Source organism: Miniopterus schreibersii, assembly GCF_964146895.1.
Source record: "Miniopterus schreibersii genome assembly, chromosome: 11".
In the NCBI taxonomy this organism is placed as follows: Eukaryota; Metazoa; Chordata; class Mammalia; order Chiroptera; family Miniopteridae; genus Miniopterus; species Miniopterus schreibersii.
This window is the reverse complement of record NC_138111.1, coordinates 499,203-513,300: the sequence shown is the minus strand read 5'-3', so window position 1 is coordinate 513,300 and position 14,098 is coordinate 499,203. Positions and strand designations below refer to the sequence as shown.

The window sequence follows — 14,098 nt, the reverse complement described above, 5'->3', positions numbered from 1 at the left end:
CGCTCACACTTGACCAGCTCGTTGTTGTAGTTCTGCAGCGCGGCGCCCTGCTGGGTCATGGCCGCGCCCGCCGCCGCGCCAACCGCCGCCGCCGCGCCCCGCCGCGCCTGCGCGCCCCTCCCAGCGCGCCCGCAGGTACGTCATCGCCGCGCGCCCGGCTTGCGTCATCGCGGCGCGCGGCGCCGGCGGCTCTGGGAGTGGGTGGGCGCAGATGGCGGCGGCGGCGGCGGAGGGGCCGCCCGAGCCGGCCCAGGAGCTGCGGGCGGCCTGGAACACCGTGAGCACCGGGCTGGTGCCGCCGGCCGCGCTGGGACTGGTGAGGCCCGGGCCGGGGGGGGCCCGCGCGGGGTTCCGGGCCCTGCGCGCCGCGTCGGGGCGCTCGCCCTCGGGTCCCTAAGGCCGCGGCCGCCGCCCGCCTCTGTCCTGTCTCCCTCCACAGCCCCGCCTCCTTCGGGACCCCTAGTGGCCTTTGCTGCGAACGAGGGGCAGCGGGGTTGCCGCGGCCTCTCCGCTAGCGCCTTCCCACCCCCGTCCCCACTTGTCACCGCTCCCCGCCCCCCGCCCTCTAGCCGTGTTCGCTTCTCATCACCTGCTCCCCATTTGAGGCGTCCTCCCGGACCAGCGGTGCAGTCCCGCCAAAGGAGGAGGAGCTGCGGGCAGCTGTGGAGGTTCTGAGGGGCCACGGCCTGCACTCGGTCCTGGAGGAGTGGTTCATAGAGGTGCTGCAAAATGACCTGCAGGCCAACATCTCCCTCGAGTTCTGGAATGCCCTCTCCCAGCGCGAGAACTGTGCGGACGAGCCCCAGTGCCTTCTGCTGCTCCTCGACGCTTTCGGGTTGCTGGAGAGCCGCCTGGACCCCTACCTGCGCAGCCTAGAGCTCCTGGAGAAATGGACTCGCCTGGGCTTGCTGATGGGCACCGGCGCTCAGGGGCTGCGGGACAAAGTCCACACCACGTTGCGGGGTGTCCTCTTCTTCTCCACTCCCAGGACCTTTCAGGAAATGGTCCAGCGTCTCTATGGGCGCTTCTTGAGAGTCTACATGCAGAGTAAGAGGAAAGGAGAAGGGGGCACAGACCCAGAACTGGAGGGGGACTTGGACAGCAGGTATGCCCGCCGCCGGTACTACCGGCTTCTGCAGAGCCCCCTGTGTGCGGGATGTGGCAGTGATAAGCAGCAGTGCTGGTGCCGCCAGGCGCTGGAGCAGTTCCACCAGCTCAGCCAAGTCCTGTGAGTACTCGCGCCCACACAACCATGCCCGCGTTTTTCCTGACTCCTGCTTGCTCCCCTGGGTCCAGCTGGCCTCTACGGAGAGCTGGTGAGCTGGCTGGGATCTCTGCCACTTGTCCTGTTAGCCATGGACATGGTAGAGGGAGGGTCACCAGGTTCCTTGTGCTATGAATCTAACACCTATTGTCCTTGACACAGGCACATTTCTGTCATTCACACTAGCCCAGGGCTTCACATTTGCTTGTGCTAAGATCCTATGTGATTCCGAGTCTCCCGCAGAGTTCAACTGTGCCTTTTGTGGGTTCTGGGGGAGGAATGATGTCCATCCTATCCTGTAATTTCTAAAGGTGGGCTTGCTATTTTGTGTCTGTAGCACAAGTCAGAAGTTAGGCCAGCAGGCTGGGCAAGCAGATGCCTCTCTAGTCCTTTGAAGAGGAAAGGATTTTGTTATTGTTAGAGCCAGGTCCTGTTCAGGAGCTCTCCACTCTCTTTGGCCACTCAGGACAATTTTTTCCCATTGAATGAAGTGGCAGCAGTGTGGCTGTTAGGCTGAGTCTTTCAGCTGGACCTAGGGAGTGCTCCTGTTGCTGGTAGGTGTCAGGGAGGCCCTGAGGGCTTCTGCTGGGTTCCTCCAGGCAAAAGTTACACAGAAGCTTTCTTTCTCGACTCCTCGTGAGTCCCTTTGTCATCATAGACCAGGTTTTGTACTAACAGCCACCAACAGTGGCATCTGTATGCATGTGGCCAGGGTGGCCGTGCACGAGCTGTTGTTCCAGATTCATTTCTGGGAGATGAGGCCTTGACCCTGAGAGCCACACCTGCTGCTCTCAGGGGGAAGTTCAGTGTCCCTGCCCAGGCAGGGAGGCCAGCGGGGGGGGCGGGTGGTGCCTTCCCAGTGCTCTGTCCTCCCAGCATCCTCAGCACTGGGCCTCCCTAGAGGGTCGTGGGGAGGTGTGCGTGGGTGTGGGTGTGTGCTCTGCACACTCCACGGGCAGGGTTCTCCTCCAGGCACAGGCTCAGTCTGCTGGAGCGGGTCAGTGCCGAGGCTGTGACCATCACCCTGCACCAGGTGACCCGGGAGAGGATGGAGGACCGCTGCCGGGGCGAGTACGAGCGCTCCTTCCTGCGCGAGTTCCACAAGGTATCCACCGCCCTCCAGCCGTGTTCCCAGGCACTAGGGAGTGGGTTTTTGGCAAACCTGACACACTGGCTTTAGAAGTGGCCAGACTGTAAGCGTGGGGACTCCAACGAACCAGGTTTCACTGTTGGTCGAGGCTGTCTTGGGGCTAGGTGCCGCCAGTCCTGTGTTCCCTCCTTGGTAACTGCCAGGAAGAGCCCGTGCAGTGCTCAGCAAGGCACATCACGTGGCTGGAGGCGGTACTTAGGTCTGGTGTGTCCCCATTGAGGGGTCTCTGATGCCCACACTGTTGGGAAATGGTCTGGGACTCTCTTCTGGGCTTTGCAGAGTCGTGGAGCAGCTGGGCTGACCTTGGGGGCCATCCAGCCTTCTACTTTCCGGTTGTCCTCCCCATTTCCTAGCATCTACCTCTTGAGGGTGAAGATTAGCTGTGATGGGGTGGTGGTGCAGAGGAGGTGTCCCTGCGGCAGTGGTCTGGAGTGGGTGTGGGCCCGGAGGCCTGGTTAGGGTAACTGTGCGGCCCCCAGGCTGCAGAGTGTCAGGGTGGTCTTCTTGGGGTTGGACGGTCTGTGTGGGGATGTGTGTGTTCTGGGTCCGTGTGGCAGGATCTCTTGTAGATCTACGTGCTCTTGCTTAGAAACGTCCTCACTATACTCTGAGCAGCTGCCCATGGAGGCTGGTTTTGTGTGTGCGTCTGTCTTCTCAGGTGAAGGTGAGCCCATGCTCTGTGCCCTACGTCAGAGCTGCTGATGCAGGTGGAAGGGGCAAGGGGTGTAATGACGGTGGGCCTAGGACGTCCCCTTGGGACCAGTCCTTCTGCTGATTTTGATGTGCTTCTGGTCTCCATGCAGGTGGCCTTGGGGACGGCCCAGGGCCCGGTCGACAGAATGGATATTGGTGCAGCTTGTCCCCACCTCTGTTCTTGGTCAGATTGGGCTCGCCCCCCACACACACACACACACCTGTGCTCTCCCAACAGTGGATCGAGAGGGTGGTCGGCTGGCTGGGCAAAGTGTTCCTGCAGGACGGCCCTGCCAGGCCCGCGTCCCCTGAGGCCGGCCCCACACTGCGCCGCTGGCGTTGCCACGTGCAGAGGTTCTTCTACCGCATGTACGCCGGCCTGCGCATCGAAGAGCTCTTCAGCATCATCCGAGGTCGGCCCTGCCCACCTTCCCTGTGCCCTGGCCCTGGCCCTGGCCCTGGCCCTGCAGCTCTTGAGGGTGGTGAGGGGCACCTGGGGCTGTGTTGTCAGGAGCAGAGCTGCTCCCCCAACCAGTGTCTGAATCAGGGCAGGTATATGTTGGGATGCGGGATGTTGCTTCTGGTGTCTACCTCCTGCTCCCCCCATCCTCACATCCCTGCTTTGGACTGGCTGTTTGGTGCTGTCTGCCCCATAGGGCGGTTGCAGTCAAACATGTGGGCACGTGAAGGCATAAGGGCGACTTGTGGTATCCGGCACATGTTCCTCGTCTCAGGCATGGGCATGGCCACTCACCCTCCAGGGCCCACCACCTAGGTATTCTCTCTGCTACCCACAGTGTGTGTGTCTGAGTGTGCATGTGTGAGGGCTGGTCCTCTTCCTGCAGACTTCCCAGACTCGCGGCCTGCCGTTGAGGACCTAAAGTACTGCCTGGAGAGAACTGATCAGAGGCAGCAGCTGCTCGTGTCCCTCAAGGCTGCCCTAGAGACACGACTTCTCCACCCAGGTATGGGCCAGCCCGCCACTCAAGCCCAGGGCCCAGATCCAGGGGCCTGGGAATGCAGTCTCCCCACCATCTGCAGGGCCTGTGGAGAGGGTGAGTTAAGAAGCAGTTTTGGAGGGTCCTTGGGGGGGGTTGGCCTGGTGGTGAGGTGGTGCACATGCCCCTGACACAGACTGCCAGGGGGTTGGATTCAGATCTTGTGCAGGTTTTGGAGGGGTCTTGGTGGAGGTGGGAGCGAGTGGCTCCCTGCAGGTCGTGCTGATGTCCTGGGGAGTGAGGTCACGGTGGCCACCTCAAGGCTGCCTGGCCAGCCTGTGGCTGTATCCATGTCCTGTGTTGTCCGGGTGCTGCATCACCTGTGACCTCCTCTCCCGGCTGCAGGCGTCAACACATGTGACATCATCACTCTCTACATCTCCGCCATCAAGGCGCTGCGTGTGCTGGACCCCTCCGTGGTCATCCTGGAGGTGGCCTGTGAGCCTGTCCGCCGCTACCTGAGGTGAGCATTGCAGGAGCTGGGCTGTGGCTCCACCCGTGCCGCCAAGCTCCTGTGAGTCCAAGGGGACACTGGGGATGCTGACTTCCTTCTGTCCCTGTTGCTCAGTGTCACTGTGCCCCACCCCACACCTGACCCAGCAAGTGCCTCAGCCGACCAGACCCCAGGCTGATGGGAGGAGCCGGGCCCACTGCAGGGTACAGACTTAGAGATGGTGCTGGAGGCTGTGCGGTGCCACAGCTGCCCTGGAGCATCTGCCTCAGGGGCATGGGGCTGGACTGGGCTGGGGCTCTGGGTGCCTGGAGCTGCCCTGACTTGCTCCTGCTGCCTCCTGGCCATGGACGGCCTGGCCCTGGGTCCATCTGGTCATCTCAGTTCCTGCTGCTTCCACAGAGCAGTAGTTTAGTTTACTTATTTTATTGTTTTTGTTTTTTTGAGCGAAAGTATAATGGGTTTATCTCTGATGTGGCCAAGGGGCTGGCTGTGGGGGAGGGGGAGTTGTGTGGTCAGGTGGGAGAGGGTTGAGGCACCCTGAGGGCCGGCGTGCTCACCCTGGCAGGACACGGGAGGACACGGTACGGCAGATTGTGGCTGGGCTAACGGGGGACTCGGACGGGACTGGGGACTTGGCTGTGGAGCTGTCCAAGACGGACCCGGCGAGCCTGGAGACAGGCCAGGACAGCGAGGACGACTCTGGCGAGCCCGAGGACTGGGTCCCTGACCCCGTGGATGCTGATCCAGGTCCGCACTCCTAGACCTCCCAGGCTCTGCTTCGTGGGGGGGTCCAGCTGGGTGGCTGCTCCGGTTTCTGGGTTGTTGCCCCGTGTGCCCTGAGGCTTGAGAGGTCAGAGGTGATTGCCCCCCCCCCAGCCTGACCCCAGACCTGCGCATCACGGGCTCTGCGAGTGGGCCTGTCACGCAGGTGGTGCCACCTCTGTCTCTGAGGTGCCAGTAGTGCCTCTCCTCACTGTGCAGGGAAGTCCAGCTCCAAGCGGCGCTCCTCGGACATCATCAGTCTGCTGGTCAGCATCTACGGCAGCAAGGACCTGTTCATCAACGAGTACCGCTCGCTGCTGGCCGACCGCCTGCTGCACCAGTTCAGCTTCAGCCCCGAGCGGTGAGGCGCCAGGCGCTGCCCCAAGCCATCCCAGGCCACCCTCTGTTGGCCCCAGTGCTTGCGATGCTGACCTGGTCCCCTGAGCCAGTCAGGCGCAGCCGGTGCTCCTGCTACTCCATGAGGCTGGGGGTGGCCTTGCAGCAGGGGCCGGTGGGCGGGTGCAGCCACCATGAGACATGTCCTCTTAGGGAGATTCGCAACGTGGAGCTGCTGAAGCTGCGGTTCGGCGAGGCCCCCATGCACTTCTGCGAGGTCATGCTGAAGGTGGGTGCCTGTACCCCACATTGCACCTCCCCTGGCCCCCTGGCCCTTAGTGAGACCCCCCTGGCTCCCCAGGACATGGCCGACTCCCGCCGAATCAACGCCAACATCCGAGAGGAGGATGAGAAGCGGCCCCCGGAGGAGCAGCCGCCATTTGGGGTCTATGCCGTCATCCTGTCCAGCGAGTTCTGGCCCCCCTTCAAGGAGGAGAAGCTGGAGGTCCCTGGCGGCGTCAGGGAGGCCCTGGAGGCCTATTGCAGGAAGTACGAGAAGCTGAAGGTACTGCTCGCGCCTCCCTGGGCGGGGGCTGCCTCCCAGCTGGAGACCCTTCCCAGTGCGCCCCGGGCAGTGCCAGGCTGTGCCGAGCCGCTGGGCCCCTCGGTCCTCGCCGTCAACCCCATGCCCTCGTGTCTGCATGGGGAGGAGGATGTGGCCAGCCCACTGCTCCCCACCACTTGCCTTCCCTCTGCAGAGCCCTCATGCAGACACATCCCTGCGTCACTCGTGCCGTCCCTCGGCTTCTCTCCCACTGTCCACCCTCTGGCCTCTCAGAGCAAGGGTCTGGGGGGCTGCGCTTGCCCCAGGGAGAGTTGGGCTGCGTCTGCTTCATGGGTTCCTGCCCAGAAGCCACCTCCAGGAAGTGTGCAGATTGCTCCAGAGGCTGTGGCCTCCGTGACCCTGCCCCGCCCCAGCCCTGGCTTACTTCCCTGGAGGCTGCTTTTCTTGGCGTCAGGGCACTGGAGGACCAGGACTACACTGTCTGTCATTGGGTCCCCAGGGTACAGGGAGGACATGCTGGGGAGGGCAGTCTGGCCTCGTTGTGTGGCTGGCAGTCCAGGTGGCAGGTGTGGGAGGGTGGAGCCTGGGGTGGGCAGGGTCAGTGGCAGGTAGGACTCTTCCTTTCACCTGATGGTTCAGCAGAGACGTGTTAGGAGGAGGGAGTTAGGACACCTGTCCCAGGTTTCTGGGAACTGGTGGAGAAGCGGGTTCTGGGGCTGATGAGTGGGTTTGTGGGTCCTGAGAGGATGCCAGGCACCCAAGCAGAAGACAAGTGGAGCAGGTTCCCAGGGTGCAGACCCTGAACCCCAGGATGGAGTCCCAGGAGGCAGGCAGGTGGGGCTAAGGTGGGGGCCCTCCAGATGTGCTGTGGAGGAGGCACTGGGTCTCATATGTTCCTCTCATAGGCCAGGAACCTGGTTCCTGAGGGAGGAGGGGCCCAGTCCCTGGAGAGGGCTTCCTTCCAGAGATAGGTGGGGGTAGGGGGCTGTGCTCTGTGTTCAAGGGCAGGGCCGCACAGGTGAGCATGCAGCCTGCCTCGCTTGACACTGGAGTGGCAAGGACAGACCCCAGGCCTGTGCTGAGGGTTAGACCTGCAGCCACAGGGCCTCTGATCCCCCCCACTGAGCTCGCACCCGCTGTGTTGGACGTGGGTGGTGCAGGATATAAAGGTCATGGCCTAGGAGTCCATGTGCCCGGCGCCTCCTGCTGGTGTGACCCTGCAAGCTGCAGCCTCGGCTCCTGTGGTGGGTCTGTGTAGTGGGGCTTGTCCTTGCGGTTGCCACCCCCTCCAGCTGTGGGGGTTGTGGGAGGCCTTGGAGTGGCACTGGGCCCAGAGGGGCTGTACCAGTGTCCCGGAGCGGCCAACACAAAGTGCCACAGATGGGGCTTAAAACAGAATGTACTGTCCAGAACCAAGGTGTCACCAGGCTTCACTCCCCCTGCGCCCAGGAGGGGTCCTTCCTGCCTCCCAGCTTCCGGGGGCCCAGGTGTAGGTGCAGCCCTCCAGCCTGCGCTGTCGCCTGGCTTCTCCGTGTCCCTGTCCAGATTTCCTCCTTTTGAGGACAGTCACGTTGGGTAGGGGCCCACTTGACCCCAGTAGGACCTCATCTTAACTACACCCGTAATGACCTGATTTTCAAATACGGTCAGATTCTGAGGGACTGGGGGTCAGGACCTCGACACCTCGGAGATTACAGTTCAGCCCATAAGTGTCCACCCTTTGGACCCCAAACTCATCTTTCTCACACGCAAAACACATTCAGTCAATTTCAGCATCCCCCAAAGTCTTAGCCACTGCACCACCAACTCTAAGTTCAAAATCTCATCAATACCAGCTCAGAAGTCCCAGCCCTCAGCACCTAACAGCACCTAAGTCAGGTGAGGGTGGGACTCAGGCACAGCCCCTCCTCAGCCAGGAGCTTGTGAGACTAGACAGTAACTCTCCAGTGGGGCAGTTGTGGGAAAGGCGTGGGACCGACACCTCCATTCCAAGAGGGAAAGCGTGGGGAGGGGCACAGGCCCAGCACATCTGACACCCCAGCAGGAAGCTCCTTTTGTTTATGAGGCTTGAGAATAGTTGGCTGGGTGCCGTCCTCTCGGCCCTCGTGTGGCCCTTGCCCACCAGCCTCTGCACTGTGCCTCTGCCCGCTGAGCACACTCCCTCACTGCCCCTCAGCCCAGGCTGGCAGTGTTTCCAATGGTAACACCCTCAGAAGCCTTCTTGCCCCATGCAGGGCGTCCCAGCCAGCGGCAGCACCCTCACGTCTTCCCTGGGCCCCACCTCTGTCCTGGCTTCTCCGGGGTTGCTGATTGGTTCCACCCTCGCACAGCCTAACTTCTGGGCCACACCCCTGGCTCTGGCTCCAGAGCTCACGGAGCACCCAGTTACCCAGTGCCGGCCTGTGCTTACCAGTTTCTTTACAAGAAGGGACTGGGCTGTACCTCCCACCCCCGGCTCTGGAACCTGGGCTCAGTATCCAAGCTCGGCGCCTGCCAGTGCTGCTTCCACCCAGCAGGACAGCTCAGGCAGGACTCGGCCGCCTTTCCTCCACGCTCCGGCGCCGTGCTCCTTGTTCGGCAGACTTCGCAGGGTGGCCTTTGCTGCCCCCGTTGCTAGTACCTGTCCCTTCAAGGCAGTCCAGGCTTTTATGAGCATGCAGTTCGGAACTCCCAGCCTCTACCGTCCCCTACTCCATGGCCACGTCCCCTATATAGTTTTCTAAATAAGTCCCTTTCCCAAATATGTTTTTATTGACTTCAGAAGGGGGAGGAGAGAGAGACGTTGATCAGCTGCCCCTGCACACTCTGTGCTGAGGATCGAGCCCACAACTTGGGCATGTGCTTTGACCAAAGGAATTGAGCCATGACCTTTGGGTTCATGGGTTGACACTCAACCACTGAGCCACACCGGCCAGGCCCACACCCACTATTTCAGTATCTGATAGAGTAGCCCTCCCCTTCCCAGACTAAAACCTGTTCCCCGTGACTACCATAGTTAAGAGCCACAGGCCAGGTGGCTCGCCACAGACTTCTTGTGAGTTCTGAGGCCAGAGTCGGACACCCAGGTGCCAGGCCCTGCGCCCTCTGCGGGCTGTGGGAGTCCTCCCGGCCTCTTCCAGCTCCTGGTGGTGCCGGCCAGCCCTGGCACCTCTTGGCTTGTGGCCATGTCACCCTAGACTCTGCCCCCATCTTCCCATGTCTGTCTGATGTGTCCTTCCTCTTACGAGGACACCAGTCACATCATGTGAGGGCCCAGTGGACGCCAAGGTGCCCTCACCTTAACTGGTTACACGTGTGACCGCCTGCTCCCAAGTCAGGTCCTGGGGCGAAGGTGTGCAAGACAGTTCAGCTTCTAAAAGCCATCCTTGCTGGGTCCTCACTGCTAGTGTATGGGGCACCCAGAGCCCCACCTGTACTCTCCCTGCTGCTGCTGCTGCCCAGGTGGGGGAGCAGGTCGGAACCCTGTCCTCACCTGGGCCAGCCAGCTGCCTGGGCTCACCCCGCCCTCCACAGGCCATGCGGACCCTCAGCTGGAAGCACACACTGGGCCTGGTGACCATGGACGTAGAGCTGGCAGACCGCACCCTGTCCGTGGCCGTTACCCCTGTGCAGGCCGTGGTCTTGTTATACTTCCAGGACCAAGGTGAGCCAGCCGGGCCTGGGCCCGGGCCCTGCCCTGCTGTCTGGGAGGGGTGGGCAGGGTGGGCCCAGCCCGCCCACCATGCCTGGCCACTTTCCGCCCGCACAGCCAGCTGGACCCTGGAGGCGCTGAGCAAGGTGGTGAAGATGCCGGTGGCGCTGCTGCGGAGGCGGATGGCGGTGTGGCTGCAGCAGGGCGTGCTGCGGGAGGAGCCCCCGGGCACCTTCTCGGTGGTGGAGGAGGAGCGGCCCCAGGACCGGGACAACATGGTGCTCATCGACAGTGACGACGAGAGCGACTCTGGCATGGCCTCCCAGGCCGACCAGAAGGAAGAGGAGCTGCTGGTGCGCGGGGGCTCCCGGGCGGGCGGCAGGGCGGCAGCCGGGGGGGGGTGGTGGGGCTGACACCCTGCTGTCCCCTCAGCTCTTCTGGACGTACATCCAGGCCATGCTGACCAACCTGGAGAGCCTGTCGCTGGAGCGCATCTACAGCATGCTGCGCATGTTCGTGGTCACCGGGCCCGCTCTGGCCGAGATCGACCTGCAGGAGCTGCAGGCCTTCCTGCAGAAGAAGGTGCGGGACCAGCAGCTGGTCTATGCGGCCGGCGTGTACCGCCTGCCCAAGAGCTGCAGCTGACGCCCTCCAGGCCCCTTTGCTCCGCCCGCCCGCCTGATCCCCCCCCGCCCCCACCTGTGCCCCCCCCCCGCCCGGTCCCCCCCCCCCCGCCCTGTAACCGTCCCCCACTGCACACCACTGCCCAGTCCCAAGTAAAACAGCTGGTTCTCATCCTCTCCTTGTGCTGGCAGCTTTGTGGGCCCCTCATGGATGCGTCACCCGGGTCTTCCAGACTGCCTCTCCCCAACAACCTGGCAGGGCCTAGCTCCCAGAAGCAGGTGAGGGAGCTGCAGAAGAAGCCAGGGCTGCACTCCTGTGTTTGGGCTCGACCTCAGGGAGTGACGGCATGTGGGTGTCCCTGAGCCCTTAGCTCAGGCAAGAGGGAGCACACCATGGCCTGGTGGTCCTCAATCCACCCGCCAGGCCTCCAGCTGCAGTCTCACTGCTCTGGCCTTTGGAAGGAGCCTTTGGGTCACCTCCCTCTGCCTGGCCTGAGGATCCAGCCCCCAAGTGCTGGGCCAAGGCCCAGGGCCTCTGCTGGAATGTTCCACCAGAACATCAGGCCTGCAGGTGGCCAAGCATCCCTGCTAAGCCAGGACTTCCCCTGCCAGAGGGGCTGCCTGGGACTTGCCTCATGGCGAGAGGGACTGGACATTTGTCCACCTGTCCCACACTAGAGTTGAGCGGCTGCAGTGCTTGGGGCCCACAGTGAAATGTGCTTTCAGGAGGGCCACTTACCTCCACACCCCTAGCGTGTGGTCAGGGTGCACCTGGAGCTCAGTGCACCTGTCCAAAGGAAACTGTGAGCCCGGCACTGCCCAGGCCCTGAGGTCCCAGGAGGTGGGGAGGGTGTTGACCAGGCCCTGGCCCCAGGCCCTCAGAGCTGTGTTGGGTAGCACAGCCTCCACAGGCAGGAACCACTCGAGCCCAGCAGCACTGTCCCCACGGGCGACACAGTCCCTTTAGAACAAGCATGTCCACTGTCTAGGCATTCCAGGGTTGGAGCCCCCAGACACCCTGTGGGTTCCTGCAGGCCACCTCCCAGCACCCACCTCCACCTGTGCACATGGCCAGCTCCACAAGGGGACGAGTGCCATTCCCGATTCTGTTTCCTTTCCTACTTGAGAGGACTCTGCCAGCCGCAGGGCTTGAAGGAGAGGGTAGGACTTAGGCTCACAGCTTTAGCAGTGTGAGGACTCTGACCAGCTGGCAGCCCCCTTCCTGGGCCCTGCCTGCCCGTCTGCTCAGAGCCATACTGTGGTCACAGCAGAGTGCCCTCCCCTCAGTTCTGGCCGAGGCCCCAGAGCCTCCCAACACCAGCATCCGCTTGGCACTGGGCTGGGTCCACCTTTGTCATCCTAACCAGGATGCAAACCTGCTGGACCGGCCTGGCAGGGTAGCAGTGCCAGCCTCAGGCACGGGCACACCTGCTCTGCGTCTTGGACTCGGTTTGTGAATGAGTGTGGTATAGCCCAGTGCATCTCCGGTCACAGCATCACTCGACAGGAGTAGAGGTGTGTCAGGAGCTGCCAGTGGGTCCCCCCGCCTCCCAGGGCCCCACCAGGAAGTGGGCACCTGCATCAGGGGTCAGGGAGGTCTCAAATGACCAAGGGCTGGCTGGGACCCAGCTGTGCCTCCCCGCAGCCCTGTAGGTCAGCTGTGGTGGGGGCTTCCTCTTGCTGCCGGGGTGGCTGGGGGGGCACTGCAGGAGGGTAGGAAGGAGCTGAGGTTAACCCCAACTGCACCAGCCTGCAGGCAGGACCCTTGGGCAGTGCTCACCTGGTCTGCAGGGAGCTTCACAGGGACCAGACCCTCGGAGGGGCGGGCAGGCAGGTTCTGAGGTGGCAGTGGGCTCAGACTTTAATGACATGTTTAAGCTGGAGCCTCGGAAACTGCAGCCATTTCTGAGCCACCTGCCTCTAGAGGTGGATGTTCTGGGAAGTGCCTCCCACCTCTCCTAGGTGATTGGGGACGCCCATGGGGGTCCTCCAGACCTGGGTATTACTGGGATGGGCCCTCCCCCAACCAACCAATGTGAGGGCAGCGGGCACAGGTCCACTCCCTGGCTATCCTCAGACCCTGCTTATCCCAGCCTTGGGGGAAGGGTAGTGACATCGGTCGCCACCCAGGCTTCACCTGAGCCATTATAGCCCTTATACTGAGAGAACTGAGGCCTGGGGCTGTCCACTGTGGATCCCCTGGGTTTCAGGGTGCAGTCTTGGCTACCCCCGGGGCCCAGATTCAGGAACTGCCCCGCCCCTTTCCTATAAAGCTCCATGCCCCCTGCCCGGCAGCCCCAGCATCGCTTCTGCCTCCCATCTGGCCAGGGTCCCAAGGAGTGGCTCCCAGGCCCATCCACCCTCCCTGCCCCAATCCCCACAAAGGGGGAGTGACGCTCAGGCTCAGGCCCTGCCCCCGCCCCCTCTGCCTCACATCCCCACTGTGAGGTCAGTGCCTTCCGATGAGTTCCATCCAGAGGTGTGTGCGGTGGGGCTGGAGGCTGGACATGGCCTCCTGTCCCCAGTCGGATTCCTGCCTGGTTGGCAGACCCCTGGGCCTGATATGTTTGTCCCTTTTGGTCATACCTGCTGCAGGTGCCTTCTCCTAACCCCAGTGCCACCCTCAGCCAGGGCTCCTTCCATGTCCTGGTGGCCACCAGCTTTGGGGGGTGGCCCTGGGGGGTCCTTCACCGGGGGCTGACGCTGGCCCCTCGGCCACCCGGCCCCTGTTTCTGCAGCTGGGACCCACTGCGACTGCAGCCTTGGCCTCAGCCGGGAGGCCCTCATTGCCCTGCTGGTGGTGCTGGTGGGCATCAGTGCCAGCTGCTTCTTCGCCCTCATCATTGTGGTGGTTGGTGTCATTCGAGCCAAAGGGTGTGTGAACCCCAGGGCCTGGGTGGGTGGGTGGGTGAGGGCTGCAGGGCCAAGCTGCCTGCCCTGGGCCCTCGGTCTCGCCAGGAGAGGGCCCTCTGCCCCCCAGGTGGGATGTTGCCAGGGGCTTGGGCCTAGCATTCCCAGACTGTGGGCTGGGGAGAGGTGGGGGGGCATTTTTGGGTTCTTGGGGTCCAGCGCCGTTCTAGAATTCACACCTGCCTTTGTCCCCCCTAGTGAAAACATCAGGGGAGCCATGGACAGCAGGTGAGTGACCCCAGGGAGGACCCCAAGGGTGAGCTGTGCCCCTGCTCCTTGCCCCTGGGGGGGGCATGGTTCTCAGAGCACTGACCACCCCCTCCCGTCCTGCAGTTTGGTGGAGCACTTCGGGGTCCAGGAAGATCACATGATGCACATGGAATCCCAACTCATTGACCCCACCCTGGACGATCAGGGCCTCCTGGCCATCTCCATGGACCCCACCCTGACTCTGGAGGAGCCTCTCTGCCCACCCCTACCCGGGCAGGGCTGGGGGCCGCTGGGGGAGGGGGAATGAAACAGTATTTAGTGGTTCCGCACTGTCCTCTGGGAGCCCTGTGCAGCTGCGCCTGGGGTGGGGAGGCGTCTGTGCCCTGTCACCTCCTTCCCCTTCCATGGGGGGCGCCCACCCTCAGAAAGCCCCAGGACAGGACCCGCAACTCTGGCCACTCCAGGGGAGCAGCATTTGGGCCCCTGCCCCACCCACACTGTC

General features: G+C 62.9%; 2 protein-coding genes across 2 annotated transcripts; both read left to right on the top strand.

The window, feature by feature from the left end:
* The first annotated feature begins 167 nt into the window (after positions 1 to 167).
* ANAPC2 (anaphase promoting complex subunit 2) lies at positions 168 to 10,653 on the top strand. The gene is made up of 13 exons (XM_081151699.1): positions 168 to 316; positions 606 to 1,228; positions 2,237 to 2,369; positions 3,346 to 3,520; positions 3,953 to 4,072; positions 4,451 to 4,568; positions 5,125 to 5,306; positions 5,541 to 5,682; positions 5,871 to 5,946; positions 6,019 to 6,222; positions 9,736 to 9,865; positions 9,971 to 10,206; positions 10,286 to 10,653. Exons 1-13 carry the CDS (start codon positions 212 to 214, stop codon positions 10,496 to 10,498), a joined length of 2,457 nt encoding a protein of 818 aa, XP_081007825.1. The 5' UTR covers positions 168 to 211; the 3' UTR covers positions 10,499 to 10,653.
* A 2,330-nt stretch (positions 10,654 to 12,983) lies between these two features.
* Positions 12,984 to 13,903, top strand: TMEM210 (transmembrane protein 210; the record flags this gene model as incomplete). The annotated part of the gene is made up of 4 exons (XM_081151742.1): positions 12,984 to 13,071; positions 13,215 to 13,350; positions 13,585 to 13,614; positions 13,720 to 13,903. The coding sequence occupies 4 exons, from the start codon at positions 12,984 to 12,986 to the stop codon at positions 13,901 to 13,903; spliced, it is 438 nt and encodes a 145-aa protein (XP_081007868.1).
* Positions 13,904 to 14,098: the final 195 nt, after the last annotated feature.